The 22,599-nt window shown below is 40.7% G+C and overlaps 2 protein-coding genes across 2 annotated transcripts; one reads left to right on the forward strand and one right to left on the reverse strand.

Annotated features, from left to right (window-relative positions):
* Positions 1–1,681: 1,681 nt before the first annotated feature.
* LOC117294569 (4-hydroxy-2-oxoglutarate aldolase, mitochondrial-like) lies at positions 1,682–16,419 on the forward strand. Its single transcript, XM_033777032.1, has 7 exons — positions 1,682–1,848; positions 5,350–5,478; positions 6,773–6,900; positions 9,681–9,815; positions 11,235–11,331; positions 13,814–13,947; positions 15,927–16,419. Exons 1-7 carry the CDS (start codon positions 1,785–1,787, stop codon positions 16,074–16,076), a joined length of 837 nt encoding a protein of 278 aa, XP_033632923.1. The 5' UTR covers positions 1,682–1,784; the 3' UTR covers positions 16,077–16,419.
* A 3,335-nt stretch (positions 16,420–19,754) lies between these two features.
* On the reverse strand, positions 19,755–22,258 carry LOC117294317 (EF-hand calcium-binding domain-containing protein 9-like). The gene is made up of 4 exons (XM_033776677.1): positions 22,126–22,258; positions 21,833–21,981; positions 20,419–20,595; positions 19,755–19,976 (listed from the first exon to the last, which is right to left on the reverse strand). The coding sequence occupies exons 1-4, from the start codon at positions 22,256–22,258 to the stop codon at positions 19,755–19,757; spliced, it is 681 nt and encodes a 226-aa protein (XP_033632568.1).
* Between the last annotated feature and the right edge of the window lie 341 nt (positions 22,259–22,599).

Below are 22,599 nucleotides of genomic sequence, written 5' to 3' on the forward strand. Positions count from 1 at the left end.
TTGAGGTCTCGAAATCAAGCATCTGGAAGCACACAACTTCGTGTGACAAGGGTGTTTTTGTCTTTCATAGTTATCTCGCAACTCCGACGACCAAACGAGCTCAGATTTACACAGGTTTGTTATTGTATGCATATGTTGAGATACACCAAGTGAGAAGATTGTTCTTTGACAGTTACCAATAGTGTCCACTGTCTTTAAACATTGCAATAAGCGGCTTCCTCTGTAGAAACGTAGTTTATGAGAAAGAGGTAGTTTCTCACTCAAATACAACACCTCAGGCCTGATGCCTTTTTTCGGCATCTGAAAGAACTCACAGCGGTGTTTTCTGTCATTGTTCTCTAGCAACTTAGTTCGATGACCAATTGGGCCCACATTTTCACAGGTGTGTCATTTTATTTATAATGTTGGGGTACATCAAGAGAGTATACTGGTCTTGGACTATAACCAAACGTGTACAGTGCCTTTAAGAGGCACTTGTGTGCGGCTCAATCTTGATGGTTGATTCACTCGCGAAAAGCCGAAAATACATCTCCATCTTGCGCTATGCGTATAACTGCGTCATCCGTATAGAAAATGATGTGCTGCACGACAAGACCGTGGATTGATTTCCCCGAGGTGGGTCATAGTTTCAACCACTGTAACATAGAAGCCAAGACGTCAAGGTACCATGAAGCTTTCTATAAGTATGAGTAATAAAATATGCCCTTTTCTAATCCTTCGGCTTTGGGCCCTTTTCGAAATCACGGCTTCCGCTTTAGATTGGGCTTCTCATCTGAAGCCCTGTGCACGTATACGCAAACATTGGGTGCGTTCGTTTAGCTTCCCTGGGTCGACCCCGGTGCGTGGCGGTTTTCTTTTTCAAGGAGAGGAACGTGGGCAAATAATTACCCACGTTCGTGATGGAGAAAAAAATCGCCACACACCGGGGTCGACCAAGGGAAGCTAAACGAACGTACCCATTGATTCGGCTTCAAGCTCCGTTCTCTCATCTGAAGCCCCGAGCACGCACGCAAAACACGCGCACTATTGTCAAATCTCTGGAGCTGAAGCCTTGGTTTCAAAAAGGGCCATAGTTTGGTTGCCACAGGATAGTACAACGTTGCTATGGGATAGTAGTACATATTTTGCTATCGGGTGTAGTACCAATTAGCCCAATCCAAGTTCAGGCGGCATTCAAGTGAACATAAGACAACTGTGATGCCGTGCTCTAAGCCAATTAATAAGCAAGAGATTGTGAAAAGTGTCTTATTAATTGCTAAGAAGAATACACGATTATAACCTCACTCTTCAGTACAGATTAAAAGAGTAGGAGTTTTTTAACGGTCGTTTAAAACCGGCATGGTCGTGACCCTGGTTGTGATCCTTCATCGCAGGGCCACGACAGTTACTCACGACCGACTCACGACAATGCCGGTTTTAAAGGCACTGGACACTATTGGTAATTACTCAAAATAATTATTAGCATAAAACCTTACTTGATAACGAGTAATGGGGAGAGGTTGATAGTGTAACAAATTGACTTGGAGTATACCCAGTCAATTGTTTACGTAGTTATTTTAATTCACCGAATTCCTTTCCTCAAGCTGTAAAGAATACTTGCAGTTCATTGAGGCGTTAAGGGTGTGGCCCGAAGCTATCTTGCATTGGCTGGCAGAGCACTTGACGCAAATCATTCCTGCACAAGAAGCGTCAGCGACAAGACGTGTTTTGAGTCTTCGTTCTTTCCGTTATTTTTGGTTCACAATTTTGAGTTGAATTAAGTTGTATGATCCGTCAACGAATTAATGACACATAACTCCACGCCACAGCCCGACGAAACCCGCCAGCATAATTCCATCGAAGTTTCTTGTAAGTTGCAAATTGTTATTATTATTAAACATGGGAATTGCTTTACTTGATATAAGGCCTATCGGACAACTTGTTGAGCGTGTAGATTTTCATTGCTTACCTAAAACTTAATATTGTACATCTTGTTGAGCATATGTACTTTAAAGGCAGTGGACACTATTGGTAATTACTCAAAATACCTATTAGCATAAACGAGTAATGGGGAGAGGTTGATGGTATAAAACATTGTGAGAAACGGCTCCCTCTGAAGTGACGTAATTTTCGAGAAAGAAGTATTTTCCACTAATTTGATTTCGAGACCTCAGGTTTAGAATTTTAGGTCTCGAAATCAAGCATCTGAAAGCACACAATTTCGTGTGACAAGGGTGTTTTTCTGTCATTGTTATCTCACAACTTCAACGAACGATTGAGCTGTCTTACTAATTGCTAAGAATACACGATTATAACTTCATTCTTCAGTACATATTAAAAGAGTAGGAGTTTTTTTAACGGTCGTTTAAAAACCGGCATGGTCGTGACCCTGGTTGTGATCCTTCATCGCAGGGCCACGACAGTTACTCACGACCGACTCACGACAATGCCGGTTTTAAAGGCACTGGACACTATTGGTAATTACTCAAAATAATTATTAGCATAAAACCTTACTTGGTAACGAGTAATGGGGAGAGGTTGATAGTGTAACAAATTGACTTGGAGTATACCCAGTCAATTGTTTACGTAGTTATTTTAATTCACCGAATTCCTTTCCTCAAGTTGCAAAGAATACCTACTTGGCCTTTTCCCGAACCTTCGACCATTGCAGCGGTACCCCCTTTTTTATGGCTTATAGAATTCGTTCTTGCTTACAGTTTTTATGCCTTATAGCCTAAAAACCATACTATTTTGTAGCATTGTAGTTTTGCATTATTTTCAATTGGTAATATAAAATAAACTACATCTGGAGTTTTCCGAAACCTGTATTTTCTTTATTGTTGCGTTGCCCCCCCCCCCCCCCCACACACACACACATGACAATCCTTCATAGTTCACGGGGACCCACTCAACGGGCAATCTACCCGTACTCAAAAGTTAGTATAGGTGGGTAGGTTAGTAGGTTAGTGTTGGTATATAATAATAAACAATGCCGGGCTCTAGGGCGGGCCCCCACCCCTTAGGAATCGCGAGGTGTATAAATCGCGAACTGACTCCCCCCTTCATATTTTACTCATTATGGTATTTGTGTGCTCAAATTCCCCGCCCCTCATCCACACTACTCTGTTCAACTTGGTGGGCGCGGCGGAAGGGGAGGGGTCCGGATTGCATGCACTTTTGTATTTTCACTTCACAGATTATATACTTAGATACCTGTTCATGTTTCTTGTGTTAAGTCTTAGTTTTAGCCTTCGAGAAAGACTCTGCTAGTCGAAACGTCAGGCAATTAACTACTTTTTAAAACAGTTATCGGTTACGACCGCCAAAACGCATCCCTGGTTGTAGATTGCCACACCCCGCCCCCTCCAATTTGTGTGTGTGTGTCAGTCTGGTACCCAAAATGATAGAGACTTGGAGCACGGTTTTCTACAACCGGTCCTATAGAATCAGACCAAAATGGCAGCTGGTTTAGCGAAAGTTGTGAAACGCCTTCTTCCAGGCGTTTTGGAGACTTTTTGTAAAGTTCCAAAACTTGGAAGTCGGGTTTTCCTAGTGCGGACCATGGCCTCCGGACACAAGGTAGATTTGAGCGGTGTTTTTCCTCCAATTGTCACCCCTTTTGATGCTCAAGAGAACATTGACTACGACGAACTGTCAAAAAATATTGGTCGTTGGAACGCCACGCCATTGAAAGGTACGCTGTAGTAAGTTTAGGCATTTCTCACCAGCTCACTAGTCACTGTGTTGGAATTATCTTTGAAGTAGGGGATAACTTTCCGTATGGCGCCACCACTTTTTCACTCATTTTTACAAAAAGGGATATATCAATCAGGTAAATTAGATACTATATTATTTTATTTCGAATGAAAAAGTGGTGGCGCCATACGGAAACTTTTCCGAAGTAGGTTGTACTGCTCTATTATTATTAGTCGCAATTATAATATTGTTATAAATATCAAAATACAGCACTGGAATTACACACACAGACGCACAGCCCAGCCCGTGCATGCATGACAAAGTATAAATTATAAATAAGTTCTGCCGGCGCGAGGCATGCCCATGTCAGGGCCCAGGCCCTGGCTTGGCCTAATTTCATTCATAGACTTTAGTCCTTACATAGCACCTAGAAAGACTAGAGTAGAGGCTAGAGCTGACTGCACAAAACATTGCTTAGTATGAAATTTCTTCCTTGATAAAAACAGTATTACCATCCAAATTTCCATTTGTATTTGTTGCATATTGCTTGTTACTGATGTTTGCTTATTCTGAAAATCACATGGAAATTTGGTTGGTTCTGTTTTTATCAAATTCAAGGAGGAAGAAATTTCATGCTAAGCAAATTTGTTGTGCTTAGCAGCTCTATAAATTGGGCCCTGGGCCCAATTTCATAGAGCTGCTAAGCACAAGAATTTGCTCAGCATGAACTTTCATCCTTGATAAACACAGGATTACCAACCAAATTTCAATTTGTTGCATATATTGCCCTTTACTGGTATTCAGCTGTTGTTTGCTTATTCTGAAAATCACATGGAAATTTGTTTGGTCGTGTTTTTATCTAGGAGGAAGGAATTTCAACCTAAGTAAATTTGTTGTGCTTAGCAGCTCTATAAATTGGTCCCTGGTCTTGGCCTTTTCCGAACCTTCGACCAGGCATTGCATCACAACCACAACAATGGTTTCACATTAAATTTTTCCAATTTACAATACAGGATGCTTTTACTTATAAGAAGAGAACAAGAATGAATACTACAAACTGTACATGGACTCTTCTACGGGTTCAAAACCTATTCGTAAATACCAGGAGTGAAGTTTTACCCGTGACGTGAAAGCTTACGCAGGTGTTTATTTACAAGTAACACAATCATGCTTTTGGTTAGCTTCCCTGGGTGTACCCAGCGGTGCTCACTCGGGTGAGCCCCTGACAAAAGCTAAACGATTGACCACTCACCGCTCTCGTAGTGACGTCATACACCTGGGGCCATCCCCCAAGGGACCCACTCCACAAGCAGGGCACTGGGAGCTGACCCGGGTGAGCCCCGGAATGACGTCAAAGCTATTCGAACGCACCGGGGGCAGTCCAGGGTCGACCCAGGGAAGCTAAGCGAACGCACCCACAATTGAAACTTGGTATTCTCTTGCACTTGAAAATGGCCTTGCCCTGTCAAAGATTCCAGGCCTGACTAATTTGCAGTAACCTCAAGGGTTTTAAAAAAGTAAAAAAAGGAGAAACAAATAGTTTTATTAATAGTATACAAAGATTTCCAAGCATTGCAACCTGTGGTAGAACCTACTGTCATTTCAACAGGTATGACATGAAGAGGTTAATAATATCGACCTACATGTACCACCAGTATGTTTATTATTGTTCAGGTTATGTTGTTCATGGATCAAACGGCGAGTATGTCTTCCTGACAAAAGAAGAGCGAGTCGAGATGATTAGGAAGGTTCGACAAGAAACACCCAAGGATAAACTTGTTGTAGCTGGATCCGGTTGTGAATGTGAGTCAAATTATAATCTCGATGATTTTATTGTTTAATAAATTAAATGCTGGCATCAAGTACTTAAAGGCACTGGACACTACTAGTAATTACTCAAAATATTTATTAGCATAAAACCTTACTTAATAGTAATGAGTAATGGGGAGAGGTTGATAGTATAAAACATTGTGAGAAACGGCTCTCTCTGAAGTAATGTAGTTTTCGAGAAAGAAGTAATTTTCCACGAATTTGATTTAAAGACCTTGGAATAAGATTTTGAGGTCTCGAAATCAAGCATCTGAAAGCACACAACTTCGTGTTAGAAAAGTGTTGTTTTCTTTCCTTATTATCTCGCAACTTCGATGACCAATTGAGCTCAAATTTTCACAGGTTTTTTATTTTGTGCATAAAAATTATGTTGAGATACACCATGGAGGAAGGTACACCAAGGGAGAAGACAGTCTTTGACAATAACAAATAGTGTTCAGTGTCTTTAACCCCAAGGAAAACTAAATTGTTAGATTTTTCTGTTAATTAAATAATGGCTTCTGAAGTTCTGACCGACACCCCTGAAAAAATATGGACAAAAAGGGGAGACTGCCGAATAAAGGCTAGCTATCCCAGTTGGTACAGCACTGGATGCTTAAAGGCAGTGGACACTACTGGTAATTACTCAAAATAATTATTAGCATAAAACCTTACTTGGTGACGAGTAATGGGGAGAGGTTGATGGTATAAAACATTGTGAGAAACGGCTCCCTCTGAAGTAACATATTTTTCGAGAAAGAAGTAATTTTCCACAAATTTGATTTCGAGACCTCAAGTTTAGGACTTGAGGTCTCGAAATCAAGCATCTGAAAGCACACAACTTCGTGTGACAATGTTTTTTTTTCTTTCAAAGTTATCTCGCAACTCCGGCGACCAATCGAGCTAAAATTTTCACAGGTTTGTTATTTTATGCATACGTTGAGATACACTAAGTGAGAAGACTGGTCTTTGACAATTACCAATAGTGTCCAATGTCTTTAAGGCTAGCTATCCAAGTTGGTACAGCACTGGATGCTTAATCCAAAGGTTGCAAGTTCAAGTCCAACACTAGTTAACTTTTTTTTAATATCCAAACTTTAAAGTTTTTGTATATTTTTGGTTTTGAAGCAGCAAGGATATATCAAACGTCAACCACAGAAAAACATTATTTAAAAAGACTTCTTCAAGGAAAATCAGGCCTTGCATTTAGAACTTAAGATGCCAGTTTAGGTTTGACATTTGGCAACAATTTAATTGGCGTCTTACAGTTTGTTTGTTGGTTTCTTAGCAACAAGAGACACCATTGAAATGTCTAAGATGATGGCAGCGGCAGGAGCTGATGCGCTTCTCGTTATTACACCTGGTTACTTCAAAGGTTTGATGACATCAGAGGCTCTCATCAAACACTACTCTAAGGTACAGCCCTAAGATTTCTATTTTTGACCTTCAACCACTTCAACAAATATAAAAAAATGGCCTGTATATTTTGAATTTTTTTTTTTGAATTGTTTTGAGCCTCTTGATTAATCAGTCCCTTTAAAAAAAACCATTTGGTTTAATAAAACCTTGACTTGACAAAGGAAAAACAATAATTCTGTCAGCAAACAACTTAGAACTAAACAAAAATTCTTCAAGGCGTTAAAAAGCATACGCCTTAAGTCTGTCCAAAAATTGCCATTCATCAACATAGTTTTTCTGAGACCCAAATTTCTGTGGCCGAAAATTGGTTGGTACCCGCTTTTATTGCACTAAGTGTCGGTGAAAATACCAATAGTTTATTTCTGTTCACTCGTCAAGTAGAAACTATTCAGCTGAAACTTTCCCAAGTGTCGTTGCCGAGCGGTTAAGAGCACCGAATTCAAACTCTGGTGTTTCTGATCAGCAGAGTGTGGGTTCGAATCCCCAACAATGACACTTGTGTCCTTAAGCAAGACACTTAACCATTGCTTCGTCTTTCGGATGGGACGTAAAGCCGTTGGTCCCATGTGTTACAGATGGGCTTTCTCTCCCCCTTATCCTGTTCCTTTTGTTATGACATATTTGTTGGTCTTTAAGAACATCTGTGGTATTTGGCAAAACAGGTCAGTCTGTTTCACAATGTGTATTGTTAGATGTTATGCAACGGTCATAATGTAACATTGTGTCCTTAATGTGGTGACACTCCAAACTTATTATTAATGTGCAGTGGACACAATGTTTAGTATAATTGCCCACTGCATTGTGTGATGTTTCTAGCCTATAAAATACTGGGTATGCCTCTTGCTGGGTTACACTCATCACTCCGCCACCACTGAGTCAGCCAGGGGCTCTGCCCAACTCATACATTGATGGGTGTCACCACTCCAACCATCAGCCACACCATTGTCCAGTATTGGTGTTTCAGCCATGTTCCAGTTATAGAGACAGTCAGTCAAAACTGTGCTCTTTCTCCTTCAAGTTGATGGCTTGAACCAACCGGTTCTTGCACAGAGACAGTCAGTCAAAACTGTGCTCTTTCTCCTTCAAGTCGAAGGTTTGAACCACCCGGTTCTTGCGCTCCGATGGCCTAAAACCCACGCCCGGTTTTGAGGCTCTTCCTAGATGGCCTAAAACCCACGCCCGGTTTTGAGGCTCTTCCTAGATGGCCTAAACCCATGCCAGGTTTGAGGCTCTTCCTAGATGGCCTAAAACCCACGCCCGGTTTTGAGGCTCTTCCTAGATGGCCTAAACCCATGCCAGGTTTGAGGCTCTTCCTAGATGGCCTAAAACCCACGCCCGGTTTTGAGGCTCTTCCTAGATGGCCTAAACCCATGCCAGGTTTGAGGCTCTTCCTAGATGGCCTAAAACCCACGCCCGGTTTTGAGGCTCTTCCTAGATGGCCTAAACCCATGCCAGGTTTGAGGCTCTCCCCAGATGTACCAATCTAGTGCCAGACGTCAATTTAGAAGAGGCACCGTGTAACCAGCACATCAAACCCAGTCATCAAACTTCCGGTAGCTATAATCTTAGGGTCTTTCATTTGAATTGTATTAAATCTGCCATGTACATTATTAATTGTTCTATTGCTTGAAATATTGTTGTTTGAGTATAAAATAAATTATCATCGTGAATATAATCGCTGGTTAGGTTTCACTCTTCCTTGTCAAATGTCTCTGTCGTGCCTTAGTTCCTTTTTGACATTGTAATGAATTAGGCGCACGTAACACCATGTGTTGTGTAACGCATGTAAAAGAACCCAGTGCACTTATCGAAAAGAGGACGGGTTCGCCCCGGTATTCCTAGCTGTGGCTGCTGTATGCGCCGTAGCACCTTGTTAACTCTTATAATGTGCTACATAATTGGGTCTCAGAATTCATTACTTCAATAACCTATCTTTCTGAAAGTTTGTATATATACTTAGCGCCTTAAGCACCTTGTTGGGTAGATATGTGTGCTATAAAAGACTTCGATGGGACTTTCCTTGTATCTTTCTTCATAGTTTAGTCGATGCATTATGTTGACAAAACCAAATAGTGACCTTATCTGCTAAAATATATAGGATATGAACTGCCTCTAGCTTCCGGGCAATCTCGGTGGTCTAGTTGGTATGACACTGCTCTAGCTTTGCAAAGGTCATGGGTTCGACACCATACTGAGTAATATGACTGTGATTTTTTTTTTCCACAGAGCTCAGGAAAGTATTGAGTATTCAGTGCTAACACACATCGGTGTATTTATGAGTAAAATCATAATTAATATTCTTTATCCCCAATACAAATTTAGAGTGTCATGTCTGAGTGGTTAAGAGCATCGAATACAAGTTCTGGTGCTGAATCACGGGAGTGTGGGTTCGAATCCCGGTCGTGACACTTGTGTCCTTGAGCAAGATACTTTACTATAATTGCTTCTCTTCACCCAGGGGTATAAATGGGTACCTGCGAGGGTAGAGGTTGATGTTGTGTATGAAAAAGCCACAAGCGCCTTACAGGCAGCTCAGGGCTGTATACTCCCAAGGGAGCTGAGAAACATTACAGGGATGTTATTGGCCCCATGACCAGGGCACTAATGTAAAGCGCATTGATACGGTTATTGTGAAATGCGCTATATAAGAATTAGTTATTATTATTATTATTATTATTATTATTATTAGTGTTCACCCTTATTCTGTGTAGTGTGCGCATTTGACGTGTTAGTATGGGACTTGTGTAAAATTTCATATTTTTATGATTGACATGAAGGTGGCAGACCAATCCCCTGCTCCAATCATCCTGTACAGTGTACCGAAAAACACTGGCATCGATCTGCCAATAGAGGTCGCTGTTTCCCTCTCGAAGCATCCAAACATCATCGGGATGAAAGACAGCGGTGGCGACGTAAGCACTCTCTTTTCTTTTAAAGATAATGATAGTAGAAAGCTTCCCTTCAAATATTACTTACTGAGGTGCTGTAGTTTTTTAGAAATGAGTAAAACAAACCACAAAGGATTTTTTTGGCTCATTGATACAAAAATTATTTTAGCATGTAAAAACATATTAACCAGTTATGGTATTATACCATAACATACCATAACTGGTTAATACGTTTTTACATGCTAAAACTGAGACAGCACCTCAGTATGTAACTTTTTAAGGGAAGCTTTCTACTATCATTATCTTCAAACTGTGTAAGTTTATTGTAAATCTGTGGACAGTGAGTATTGTGTTAGAAAATAGTACATAGACCCTTAAAAAAAACTTTCTTTCCTTAAAAAAAAAAAAAAAATGTTACTCTATGAATTGTGCTAATAAGACGCATTGTACCTTTGGAGAATGCTTTTTAAGTATTTCTTATTATCATTGCTATAACACTGCGGAGGGATCAATTTTTGAAGCTGAGCTTGATGTCAATGGTCGCTGAGGTATGAGGTCAAGTCAAGCTACTAATGAACAAAATGCAGAAATAGAACTCCATGCTATGACACATGTTCAGGAAAACTAAACAACAGACACTTATAGACTAAGAACAAACGCAAACATTTGGCTTGGATTTCTGGACAAAAATAATACCAAGGTTCTGCAGGTCAGCAAATCTGGTTCAAATTAAAACTGAAGACCCATTCCAACTTGATATTTAATTTTTTTGTATACAATGATTTCAACCGACAAACCTATGAGCTTTCCTAAAACTGTGCAATGTTTGGTCAGAGGTGATAATTGACTGCAAATCTCCATGTCCTGGGCCCAATTTCATAGAGCTGCTAAGCACAAAAATTTGCTTAGCATGAATGTTTTGCCTTGATAAAAACAGGATTACCAACCAAATTTTCACGTGATTTTCAGGACGAGCAAACAACAGCTGAATACCAGTAACAAGCAACATGTTTTTATCAAGGAAGAAATTTCATGCTAAGCAAATTTTTGTGCTTAGCAGCTCTATGAAATTTTGCCCTGAGCTGTTGTGCTAGCTATGCATGTTTTGTCTCTTAAGTGCACAAATGTTTCCAGCGCAACCAGCAACACCTCCTTCCATAGACCTTTATTACGCTGTCACCACTGTGGTCATGTTCTCTGTTTCCAATGACAGTAATGAATGCTTACATTCATTGCTCTTGGCACCAGACTATTATTTCGTCCAGCCTCAGTTTGGTTACAATGACTTGGAATGAAGTAAAATCAAGAGGACCAAACCGTAATAAAGGTCTATACACTGCTTGCCAAGATTCCCCCTGTCCCCCTTGTAATAAATATTATTATAGTAAAGGGCTATATAAGAACTCCAGTGATTTGATTACCTTTTGTGTCTTTCTAACCTAGGTTACTAAGATTGGAGCCATAGTTCATAAAACACAAGAGAATCATTTCCAGGTTCTCGCTGGTTCAGCAGGATTCTTCCTAGGATCCTTATCAGTTGGTAAGATAACATTCCATTCCAATCCTTTAGTTAAAAAACCAAAGCGTGTGTCATTTAAAAGCACTAGACACCTTTGGTAATACACCAATGAGCGTGTGCGTATTCTGCGTGGAGCTATTTAACCAATAGAATGCATTCTCTTTGCGTCATGATCGTTATTGTTTTCGTTATCGCTGCAGTGTAACTCGGCCTTAGCAAGGGATCACACCAGGAGGTTTAGCAAGGGATCACACCCAAAGTTTTGATACAGCCTTGGAAGTGGCAGCAGCGGGATTACATGTTTCATTTCAAATATCGAGTAATAAACCACGAGAAAGTGACTGTGTAAACTTCAAATGAATAGACCGATCCATTAAGCTCCGCTCCATTGCATCTTGACCAATCACAGCCCATTGCGCAACCGAAGGTCCGACAAATAAAGTTTGTCACATGGGTGTGTGTATGCTTGACACACGCGGCAGAGTTGTGCAGAATGGCATTGAAGGGGCTCACGTGTTCTTGCTCACACTAGCGCCTGGGGTAGATCCTTTTGGATCAGTCTACTGTGGTTGAAAACAGAAAAATTGTTCTAATTCGAGTTGTTGTCCAAGCCAGAAAATACGATCACATTTCGCCAGTCCTAAGACGCCTACATTGCTCCCCATCGCAAAGAGGATCACCTTTAAAATCTGCCTCCTTGTGTTCAAAGTTCTGCATGGACAAGCCCCACAGTATCTTTGTGAACTTATCTTCACTAAGCACAGCAGTCGTGCTCTACGGTCTGCTGGGTCTCACTTGCTGGTAGAGCCAAGGTCTAGAACAATTCGTTACGGAGACCGTGCTTTCGCCAAAGCTGCTCCTGCCCTTTGGAATAAGCTCCCAGTCTCACTTTGCCAAACAACATCTCTCAACAACTTTAAGAGGGAACTGAAAACACACTTGTTCACTTAGACTTTCATTGGGTTTCATTATGTTTTGTTTATTCTTCATTTTCTATTGTATAATGTTTTCATTTTGTGTAGGTGCCTTGATCGGTTTTCTGGAAAAGTGCGCATTATAAATCCATATTATTATTATTATTATTATTTTTGTACTGCAATAACGTTGCATGGCCAGTTACAGAGACAACAGTTCAAATTATTCTCCTTGAAACCTTGAGTAATTTACATGTACGTCAAACTCTGTCCCAGGGAAGTTGTTTGTGTGTTTGTGCAAGATTTTCCAGAGGCCACTCGAATTATAAGTTTTCTCATACAACAATAATAATGTTCCTGGCATGCCTAAGTATTCTTTGTGATTGCAGTGAAGTTGGTCGCCTAGAAAAAACTGCCCTGGGTGTCTTGGGCAATTACATACTGTAAGGTTTCAACAAGCCCGGTTTAAGCAAGATAACAAGCGAGAACTTGTTTTTATCCTGATAACATTTTTTTTTCAGCGCTCTCTAAAATTTGTTTGTAACATATTATTGATAGCAAGACTTTTTTTTATCTTAATTGTATTTTCAGCACTCTAAAGCTTGTTTTCAGGGAACAGCTTATATTTGTACTGACCCTGGGCGGAAGACTAAGTTTAACATCAAAGTTTGTCCCTATAAACGTTGTTTTGATGTTATTGATATTAATTGAATAAACGTCATCGCATCCAGAGGCCGAATTCAGACAATTTTTACAGAGACTATTTATAAAAAAGAGATAAAAATACATGCATTCAAGAGAAAACAGAATTCAAACTTAGATATGTAATAATGGTACAGTAAACGAAAGCACGGTGCCACATGTTTGAGTCGGCCTTGATGTCTGACACGCCACACAACTCTATTCTGCATACAGCTGATTAGCTCCTCCTGGTTGTTAACGCCTGCATCCTTGATCAGGGTCTAGAGCATGGTCTTGCTGGGTCTTCCCGAATGGCACCTGCAGTGAGTGGGCTCAAACATGATGACTTTATTTGCTGCTAGCTCTCTATGCCGACGTGTGAAATTTACTACTCGACTAGCCCAGCCTCAAATAGTCACGCCTCGACTAAGCAGCCAATAGTCACGACTATGACACTAGTCACACTAGTCGCCCAGGCTTAAAGACACTGGACACTATTGGTAATTGTCAAAGACTAGTCTTCTCACTTGGTGTATCTCAACATATACATGAAATAACAAACCTGTGAAAATTTGAGCTCAATCGGTCGTCAAAGTTGCGAAAAAACACCTTTGTCACACGATGTTGTGTGCTTTCAGATGATGATTTCGAGACCTAAAAATCTAATACTGAGGTCTTGAAATCAAATTTGTGGATAATTATTTCTTTCTCGATAAACTACTTTACTTCAGAGAAAGCCGTTTCCCACAATGTTTTATACTATCAAAAGCTCTCCATTACTTGTCTTTTGCTAACAATTATTTTGAGTAATTACCAAAAGTGTCAACTGCCTTTAATATTATATGTGTGACAATAAACAGAATAACTGACCGACTAACTAACCCTACCCTTACTCTGCCAACCACCAGGCGCTGTCGGAACTGTCTCCGCACTTGCCAACGTTCTACCTGGTGAGATGTGCCAGCTCCATGATCTCTATAAGAACGGTAGATTGGATGAAGCCAAGAAGTTGCAGCATCGATTAATTGAACCCAACAGTGCCGTGAGTAATCCATCATTTTAGTCTTTTTAATTTACTTTGTGAAGTTTCACCTCATCTGTGTTCCAATTAATCCAAATCATTCCACACTTTTGAGTTTTGAAACCCTACCAAAAAAAAAAGAAATGGGGGAAAACAAGGTCGCTATAGACCTTTCTATCTCAACGCTACACCCACATTTTTTCTTCCAACCGAGGTTGGAAAACTAGGGAAAGCCATCAATGGAATACAGAAACAGATGGCTACAGTTTGTTACAATGTTAAAAATAGGGTTGAATTTGGTGGAATCGATCAAAGCAACAAATCTTAGGCGGTCTTGGATGAGATCGGTGGGGTGGAGCGAAACCTAGACTGAGGCTTGTGAATTAGGCCAGAGATCTGCCATTGAGCCCATGTGAATCCGCGTCCATAATCACCTTTCACCTACATTTATTTCACATGGAGGTACGCAGTCAAATTCTACGTACTTTTTTTATAAAATATGCATGCTGCTTCATCATGCATACGATCACAAGTGCAGCTGCTAAACGTCACCTCGGACCAATCAAAACACATACAGAAAGCTTACATCACTGCAGATGAACTTGTGGATATCAAACAAAAATACAAAATGCAAATTTACCATCTCTTTTAACATATTGTCGGGACGATTATCAAGTTGGTACGGAACATATTGATGTTGCTCAAAATCATTAAATTGTGGAACTGAAATGACATTACAATGTACATGTTTCCAATTGTGTACCTCATTAAAATGTTTTTATGCCCCACGGTTGACGAAGCCACCACAGGGGCATACTGTTTCCAAGATGTCCTTCAATCATTGTGTGTGTGGGTGGTTACGAATTAAGTGTATCTGGTGCGGAAAAGGTCCCCAAACGGAAGTTTAGTACAAAGCCAAAGGGAGCTGTTGCTAAAAAATTTACGAACAAACAAAAGAGGGACAAAAGGTGGTCCCTGATTGCAAGTGTTTAGACACTTGCCTGCCCTTACTGTATACAACTTACTGGAGACTCATAACAAACAACATAATAATAAAACCACAATGGAAGTACCTCACACCTTGGATCTGTTAGGGTGCGGTGTGTCTGTGTGCAAATGATATCTCAAAAAGAACTTGGCATATCCACTCAAAACTTGGTGTGTGGATTGGTCCTATGACCCCCCTCCCCCTCCCTGCCCCATCACCCCCCCCCCCAGCCTGTCATTCTCGACTCTCTGGTCGAATATCAAGGTCATTGTGGCTAAAACGAAACATTGTTGGAGCAATAGCTGGAGATGGCATTTGTATTTTAATTGGAAACTTGGTTTGTGGATTGGTCCTAGACATGGTAAATAAGGACGAGAACCAAAATGACAGAGTACATGCAATGTCATTATCAGTGATCTTGAACATGTCGCAGGGACCCCATTTCTAGATTGATTGATTGGTTGTTTCTCTGTTGGTTTAAACATGTGAAATGCCATCATTTCCTTAGACCTCCCAAGATCTGGATCAAAGTTTTAGAGTTGTTTGTCAACATTCGCCCTTGCCATTGCATTTAAGGCACAGTACCAAGAGGCCTGCTATTTCATTCTGATGGAGCGCGATATCATTTTCGTTGTGCAAAGGGCAACTTCTATTGGAATACTTCCCAGGGAGCTGGAAGGAGTTAAACTGCCCTGTAACCAGCTCCCAAGGGGTAAGGATATTGGAGTGCTTTGAAGAAGCCCTTTGGGTGTGTAAAACGACTACTTTCATAACTATGATTTACTTCAAATCTATAGGACACGTGTAAAGGGGCACAAAGGCCAAGACCAGGCATCAGAGTCCATGGCCCCTGTGGTTTCAGTGTGTAATTTGGGACCTGGGACAGTGTGATAGGATGGGTGTAATGATCCTCTGTCGCCTTTGCTTTGATGTGGTGTCTTGCCTATACCAACAAGAGCTCTCTTTAGTTGCCGTGAAATTTGACAAATTCTTTGTGTTGACTCTCACACAGGTGACTGCTAAGTTTGGTGTGCCTGGTCTTAAGGTTGCCATGGAATGGTTTGGTTTCTACGGGGGACCGGTTAGATCCCCCCTGCAACCGGCATCAGATGCGCAAAAGGCACAACTCCGACAGACGTTCGTTGAAAACGGATTCATGTAGAAAAAAACAACCAGTCATTCCAAAAACCTTGTGGTGCCTTTTTTATCTCACCCAGTTGGAACGGTGACTCAATTTTTATTTCAAGACAATTTGTCATCGCAATTACTGTTTGAAATTTGATCATAATAGTACTGGCATTTATAATGCGCTGGTATTCATCTTAAGATGCTCAGGGTACAGCGACATTTTAGAGTAAGAGAATGCTTATGCAGGTCACATTGGGTCATCAAGTCTTGAGGGAAGTTTTGAATAAAGCCAGTGATGAATTAGAGCTGTTGATAGTATAAAACATTGTGAGAAGCGGCTCCCTCTGAACTAACGTTGTTTTCGAGAAAGAAGTTATTTTCCAGGAATCAAATCAAGCATCTGAAAGCACACAACTTCGTGTGACAAGGGTGTTTTTTTTTCTTTCATTATTATCGCGCAACTTCGAAGACCAATTGAGTTCAAATTTTCATAGGTTTGTTATATTATGCATATGTGGAGATACACTAAGTAACTTCAAATGATTATGTCTCGAAATACTTTTGACAGTAACTTATTTTTTAAATTGTGGGGGAAATTACAGACTTTTCCACAAATTATTATAAAGATTATCTTTTTGAAAAATAAAATATTTATAAACGCTTTGAGAAGCCCATTGAAAAAAGCACTAAAATTTTTACTAAGAATTTTAAAGTGTACTATAATTTGATTGACTACAAGTTATTTCCACTTAAAGAGATTGATTCTGGACTTTGAAAAAAAGATTCCTCGTCTATTTGATGAGCAAATAAATTCTGTTTCGAGTTTTGGAGTGCAGTGTCGAAAAATAACTATTTTTGAACAACTGAAACAAAAACCTTGCCAGTATCAAGTATAGGCAATTAAATAAATGTGATGCTTTATTTGAAAGGTGTTATACGGGATTATTTGTTGAGAAAGCACCGTTCAGATGTTTACTCTATTCAGATTCTAAAATGATATGTAAAGAAGATTATATTCCAATAAATGAATTTGAAGCTATGTTAAAAGTGTAAAAGTTAGTTTTTATACTGGGTGCGTTCGTGGGTGGCGTGTTTTTTTTCCAGGACCAACGTGTGCAGATAATTACCCACGTTCGTCCTGGGAAAAAAAAACCGCCACACACCGGGGTCGATCCATAGGGAAGCTAAACGAACGCACCCACTTCTGTCACGCCGGAGAAATACCCGTTAGTTCCTCAGTAGAACAGTTTAAAATAATCATGGTGGTATAAATAAACATTTAAGCAGAACAAAGGTGATTTTGACTCCCACATCGAAACAATTATTCAGTTACAACTCCAGGGGACGGAATCTTTAGGAGGACAGAGGCTACTGAGACACTGGCATGCCTTGCTTGCTTGATGATGAAGGCAACCTCATTAGGGATGTTTTTGCCAACGCCCTTGAACAGCCACAAACAAATCTTCGGTTATGTTTGCAGTGGTATCAACATGGCTTCAATCTATTTTTCCGCCTCACCTAGCCCCAGACTGTCCTCGACTTAACCCACATTCCAGTAGATTGCAAGTAGATTAACTCTTATGTAACTGCTCGTTTGGGGACTATTTCTTAATATTAATTAACTTTTTGTGTACAGTAACCCCGATGTCACTCCGATCCGATCCAGTTTTAGTAAGACTAGAGTATGACAATTTTGATTGGTAGGTACTTCCTCACGTTGGCAGGGGGCGTCTTGGACTATGGAGGTCTTGGACAGTCGCTGACGAAATTGTTTTTGCATTTTTATACCAGAGGCGTTTGTAGTTTTACAAAACCTTGACGTTGGGGCCTAATGAATGGGTAGTTACGAACAATATATTCTAAAGTGTACAACCAAAATTACACTTGATACAATTCCAAACACATTAAATAGACAGGTTTAAACAGCATTCCCGTTAAAAATGTTTCGCCCAAGCCTATCCCTCTATAGCTTTTTGAAAGTGGGTCAGCCTTTGGTATAATGACTCCAGTAAAATGGTGTTATTTTGATCTGAAAAGCTGCTGCTCAGTTATGAATATTTAAAGCATCTGCGAAATCGATTCGTATGAAGAGCCCCAAGGCGTAGCCTGATTATTTGGCGTCACACTTCAAGGCCACGTCCATAATCAACTTTGACCTCGCATCATCAATCACACGGCCTTCACGGTTATGGAGATTCACAGTTAAATCCGACATATATAAACCAGTACGTGTCCTTTTATAATCCTTGCTAATTATCGGCGATTCTAAAAAAACGTCACCAAATAAAATTAAATGTCCACAGGTTAGTTTTGTTGTTCCCTATAGACGCCATCTTTACTACCGTCAACATACGTTTGGGCTTGGAGAGGCTGTGCCGAGCGTTCCTTTTATAGCGGCCAATGTTAGTTTTTTTTTACCAATTAATTATTGAAGAACTCACGCGCGCCGCACGAGGTAGAAGAAAGCATTGGGTTGTGTACCTTCAAAGAGTTTTATTTCCCTTAAAGAGGGTAGTGATACCATAAAGAAAAATGGACAAAGAAACCTTTTTAGAAAATGCACAGTCTGTCTTTATTTGAACTATATATCTCAGGCCATTCCTGTGACAGGAGATTATGTGTGCCCCCCCCCCCCCAATACGGCGAACTGTGTACTGACTTCTGATGATAGCGCCATCTTTTGAATCCTTCAGGCCATGGTAACTTCCCATGGGGGACAACATTATGTAGGGGACAGATTTTCCTAGGACCCTGTTTGAAATTTGGGGCGGGGCTGGGGAGTGGTTGTTTTTGTCGTCTGCCGGTGTCATGGGTTTTGTGTCCCTAAATAATACATTAGACTGGCTCCTGTCTTTATTCGAATGACAAAGACATGTACCTGCTACTCAGATCCAGTGAGTCTATTGGATACAAAGATATAATTGGATTATAAACGTGCAGTGACATTAGCTTTTCATATAGATGCCCAAACAGTGCACTCATGTCACGTCCGCCATAGAATTTGATGGCGTATCTCTATGTGAAATGAATGTAGGTCAAAGGTGGATGTACACACGCCGGCTGGAGGCCGGTCTCTGGCGTATGCACGAGCCTCAAAATGTGATGTCAGATGTTCAGGCTAACTATGGGTGCGTTCGTTTAGCTCCCCTGGGTCTACCCCGGTGCGTGACAGTTTTTTTGTCTAGGACGAACGTGGGTAATTATCTGCACACGTTCGTCCTGGAAAAAACCGCCACACGTCGGGGTCGACCCAGGGAAGCTGAACGAACGCACCCAAAGTTCCTCCATGAGCAGGAGGGCAAGAAATGGATTCAAAAGAGGGCGCTATGATGCAAAAACTCGTGGTGGATAGAATCTCCTGCTCAGCGGTCTCTTCTCTGTCACTTTTGTCAAAAAAACTCCACAAACCGCATGCGTTACCTCCAACCTATGGGTGCGTTCGTTTAGCTTCCCTGGGTCGACCCTGGACTGCCCCCAGTGCGTTCGAAAGCTTTGACGCCATTCCAGGGGCTCACCCGGGTCAGCCCCAGTGCCCTGCTTGTGGAGTGGGTCACTAAGGGGGCTGGCCCCAGGTGCATGACGTCACTACGAGAGCGGTGAGTGGTCGTTCGTTTAGCTCTTGCCAGGGGCTCACCCGGGACTGTGAGCACCGCGGGGTAGACCCAGGGAAGCTAAACGAACGCACCGTATATCGCACATACACGTCTGTCGATTATTGAATGATGCATGCATCGCACGTATGTAAGGTTTGGCTGAGCCAGCTAGTACTGAGAGCGCCCTCTTCCCCAAACTCGACTCGCTCCAATTTCCTTGTAGCCCTCTCTATCTTTCGACGTCGGCGGCGCTCCAACTTCTCCCGTTTACATCTGTCGATCTCGTTCTGTTTGTCGATGCAGGCCATAGCGAACATTTTGAACTCTTTGTAGTCCAATTCCTAAGAGAATTTATAATAAATGGAGGTGCTGTTAAGTACAAAGTATCAATAAAACTGCACGAGCACAAGACGGGTAGAGCGAGCCAACAAAATCTAAATAGTATTAATTTGTTTTGTGTTGCGTTGAAAACACGAGGGTGGGTTTAAACTAAAACACTTTAACAAACATTGTACTTTCCCTTTAAACGAATTGGAAGTTCGTTCACGAGACTGGTCCCACAGGTTTTCCCTTTTGGTTTTTACAAAACCAGTGAATCACCAACAGAGGGCAGTATATAGTGCTAAAGAAAACAAATGTCTGATAAATTTTCTTCTCTCAACGCTTGCTCAAGTGAAAATCAAGCCATAGTCCTATCCGCCTATTCGAACGTGTTTTCAGGCCACACGTTTTTGAGAGGATACAAAAGTATTCAAATTAATACGACTGGACAAAAACTTTTACCTCGTCGCCTGATATGTCAAAATCTTTGAATATCTGATTGACAGCCGCTCCGTGGAAATTGAATAAAAACCCAAAAGCCGAGAACTCCTCTGCCGAGATGCTGTGACTACGGTCCTCATCCAGAAGTTCAAAGACCGTCCGGGAATGGCGGTAAATAAACTGCTTCTCTTCTTTATCCTATAAAACCAGCAAAATCAAACCCCTTTAAAAGAGGTTCCGTTTTGTACTTCAACCCTCCACATGGAATGGGAGAGGTTTGAACTCAAAGAATTGAGTAAAACAATGTCACGAGAATTATTTTAGTCTCAATAAGCATGTAAAAACGTATTAACCAGTTATTGTATTTTACCATAACAAATCATAACTGGTTAATACGTTTTTACATGCAACTAATTTTCGTCTCACTGACAGACTGAGACCAAAATTATTTTTGTGACATTGTTTTACTCATTTCTCAAAAACTACAGCACCTCAGCATCATCATCTTCAAACTGTTTAAGTTTAATGTAAATCTGTGCACATTATGTTTTGTGCTAACAAAATTACCCAAATCCTTTATTAAGATCACCTAACTCAAACTCTTGTGTTTCTGATCAGCAGAGTGTGTGTTCGAATTCCCCGCCGTGACGTCCTTATATCCAAGACACTTAAAACCATTTCTTCGTCCTTCGGATGGGACGTAAAGCCGTTGGTCTCATGTGTTGTTTCACGTATATAAAAGAACCCAGTACACTTATCGAAAAGAAGAAGGGGTTCGCCCCGGTGTTCTTGGTCTGATCGGCCGCAAATTGCGCCACAGCATCTTGTTAAACAATTTGGTCTTATAATTCAAAAACGTAGTATGTAAGTTACAGCGCCAGGAGCGTCACTGAGTGACAGACATGTGCGCTATATATAATAATAGGAAGCCATATACATGTCTGGCTCTGGCCGTACTAAACCTATTAAAAGTTTGATTGTTTATGCCTATGTAACCAAACAACTAGAAACCATTGTGCATATAAATAGATAGTTATTTCTGAGATACATCATTGTATCCAGTTACTGCATGTATAATTACAATTAGCTGTTATGCAAACGGGAAATGTTATGCTTTACTGAGTAAAATAATTGAAGTTTTACAACCATACATTCACGGATATGAACTTTTTAATTTGGCTTGTAGAGTACTGCTTTTATCGTTAATGCTGTTCCCTTTTCGAAACAACAATAATTCCACTGCCATGTTGGGTTCCAAGTTGAACAAAATAAGTCTTGACTCTTTTCTGAAATCCACCCCTTGTTGCCTAAATCTCGCTAATGTACATGTGACACCCTAGCAAACAAATAAAAACAAACAAAAACAAACAAACAAACAAACAAACAAACAAACAAACCAACGAATGATCACCGCCCTCTACGGCGAATAACCCACCTTGAGTGAGATCAGAATGCAAACCAATAAGTAGAACTCATCAAAGTCTATTCGACCCGATCCGTCCACGTCCAGCATATCGAATACGTTGTAGATATGCCCTCTATTCAGATCGCAAACGGCATGGAGGAAGTGGTAGAACTGAATATCTAAAGTTAGAAGAAAAACAACTAGAACTTTAATACCTGTTATTTTGTGCTTCAATTTGTGGTAGTATAAGCTCTTCTGAAGATCGCAGCCAGCACTGGTAACTGTCAGGGGAATGTTTCATTTTATTTGTATAGTTTGCTTACCATTGATAGACTCTTCGTTGTGTACATCAAGCAGCTTAAAATATTCCTGAAGAATGAAGACATTTTTACCAGACAGCATGCTGTATGTCTTGTCGAGGTGAAGGAAATGAAGTATTCCTTGTTTTATTTTCATTTTATGGTGGTTCGATTCTGTCTATCTGAAAATGTGGTCCAAGAAATCGAGATAATGGGCTTCCCCTCTGTTTTTGGTAACGTTCAATTTCTCTTCCGTGCCTAGCTAGCTAGCTTTGCATTGCGCGTTGAAGACTACTAGTACTACCCATTCATTTTGAAAGGTAATACAATAAAGCACACAATTTTCAAATCAATGATTTGCTGCGCACACTCGCTCTAAACGCAAACGCAATGCTTTTGTCACTGCGTCACACGCGCGTGCACAAGTGATGCATGCACGCCTGCCTCCTCAGAGAGATATACGCCTCTCTTAATATTAAGAGAGGCGTATAGAACATG

Source organism: Asterias rubens, chromosome 9, assembly GCF_902459465.1.
Source record: "Asterias rubens chromosome 9, eAstRub1.3, whole genome shotgun sequence".
NCBI lineage: Eukaryota > Metazoa > Echinodermata > Asteroidea > Forcipulatida > Asteriidae > Asterias > Asterias rubens.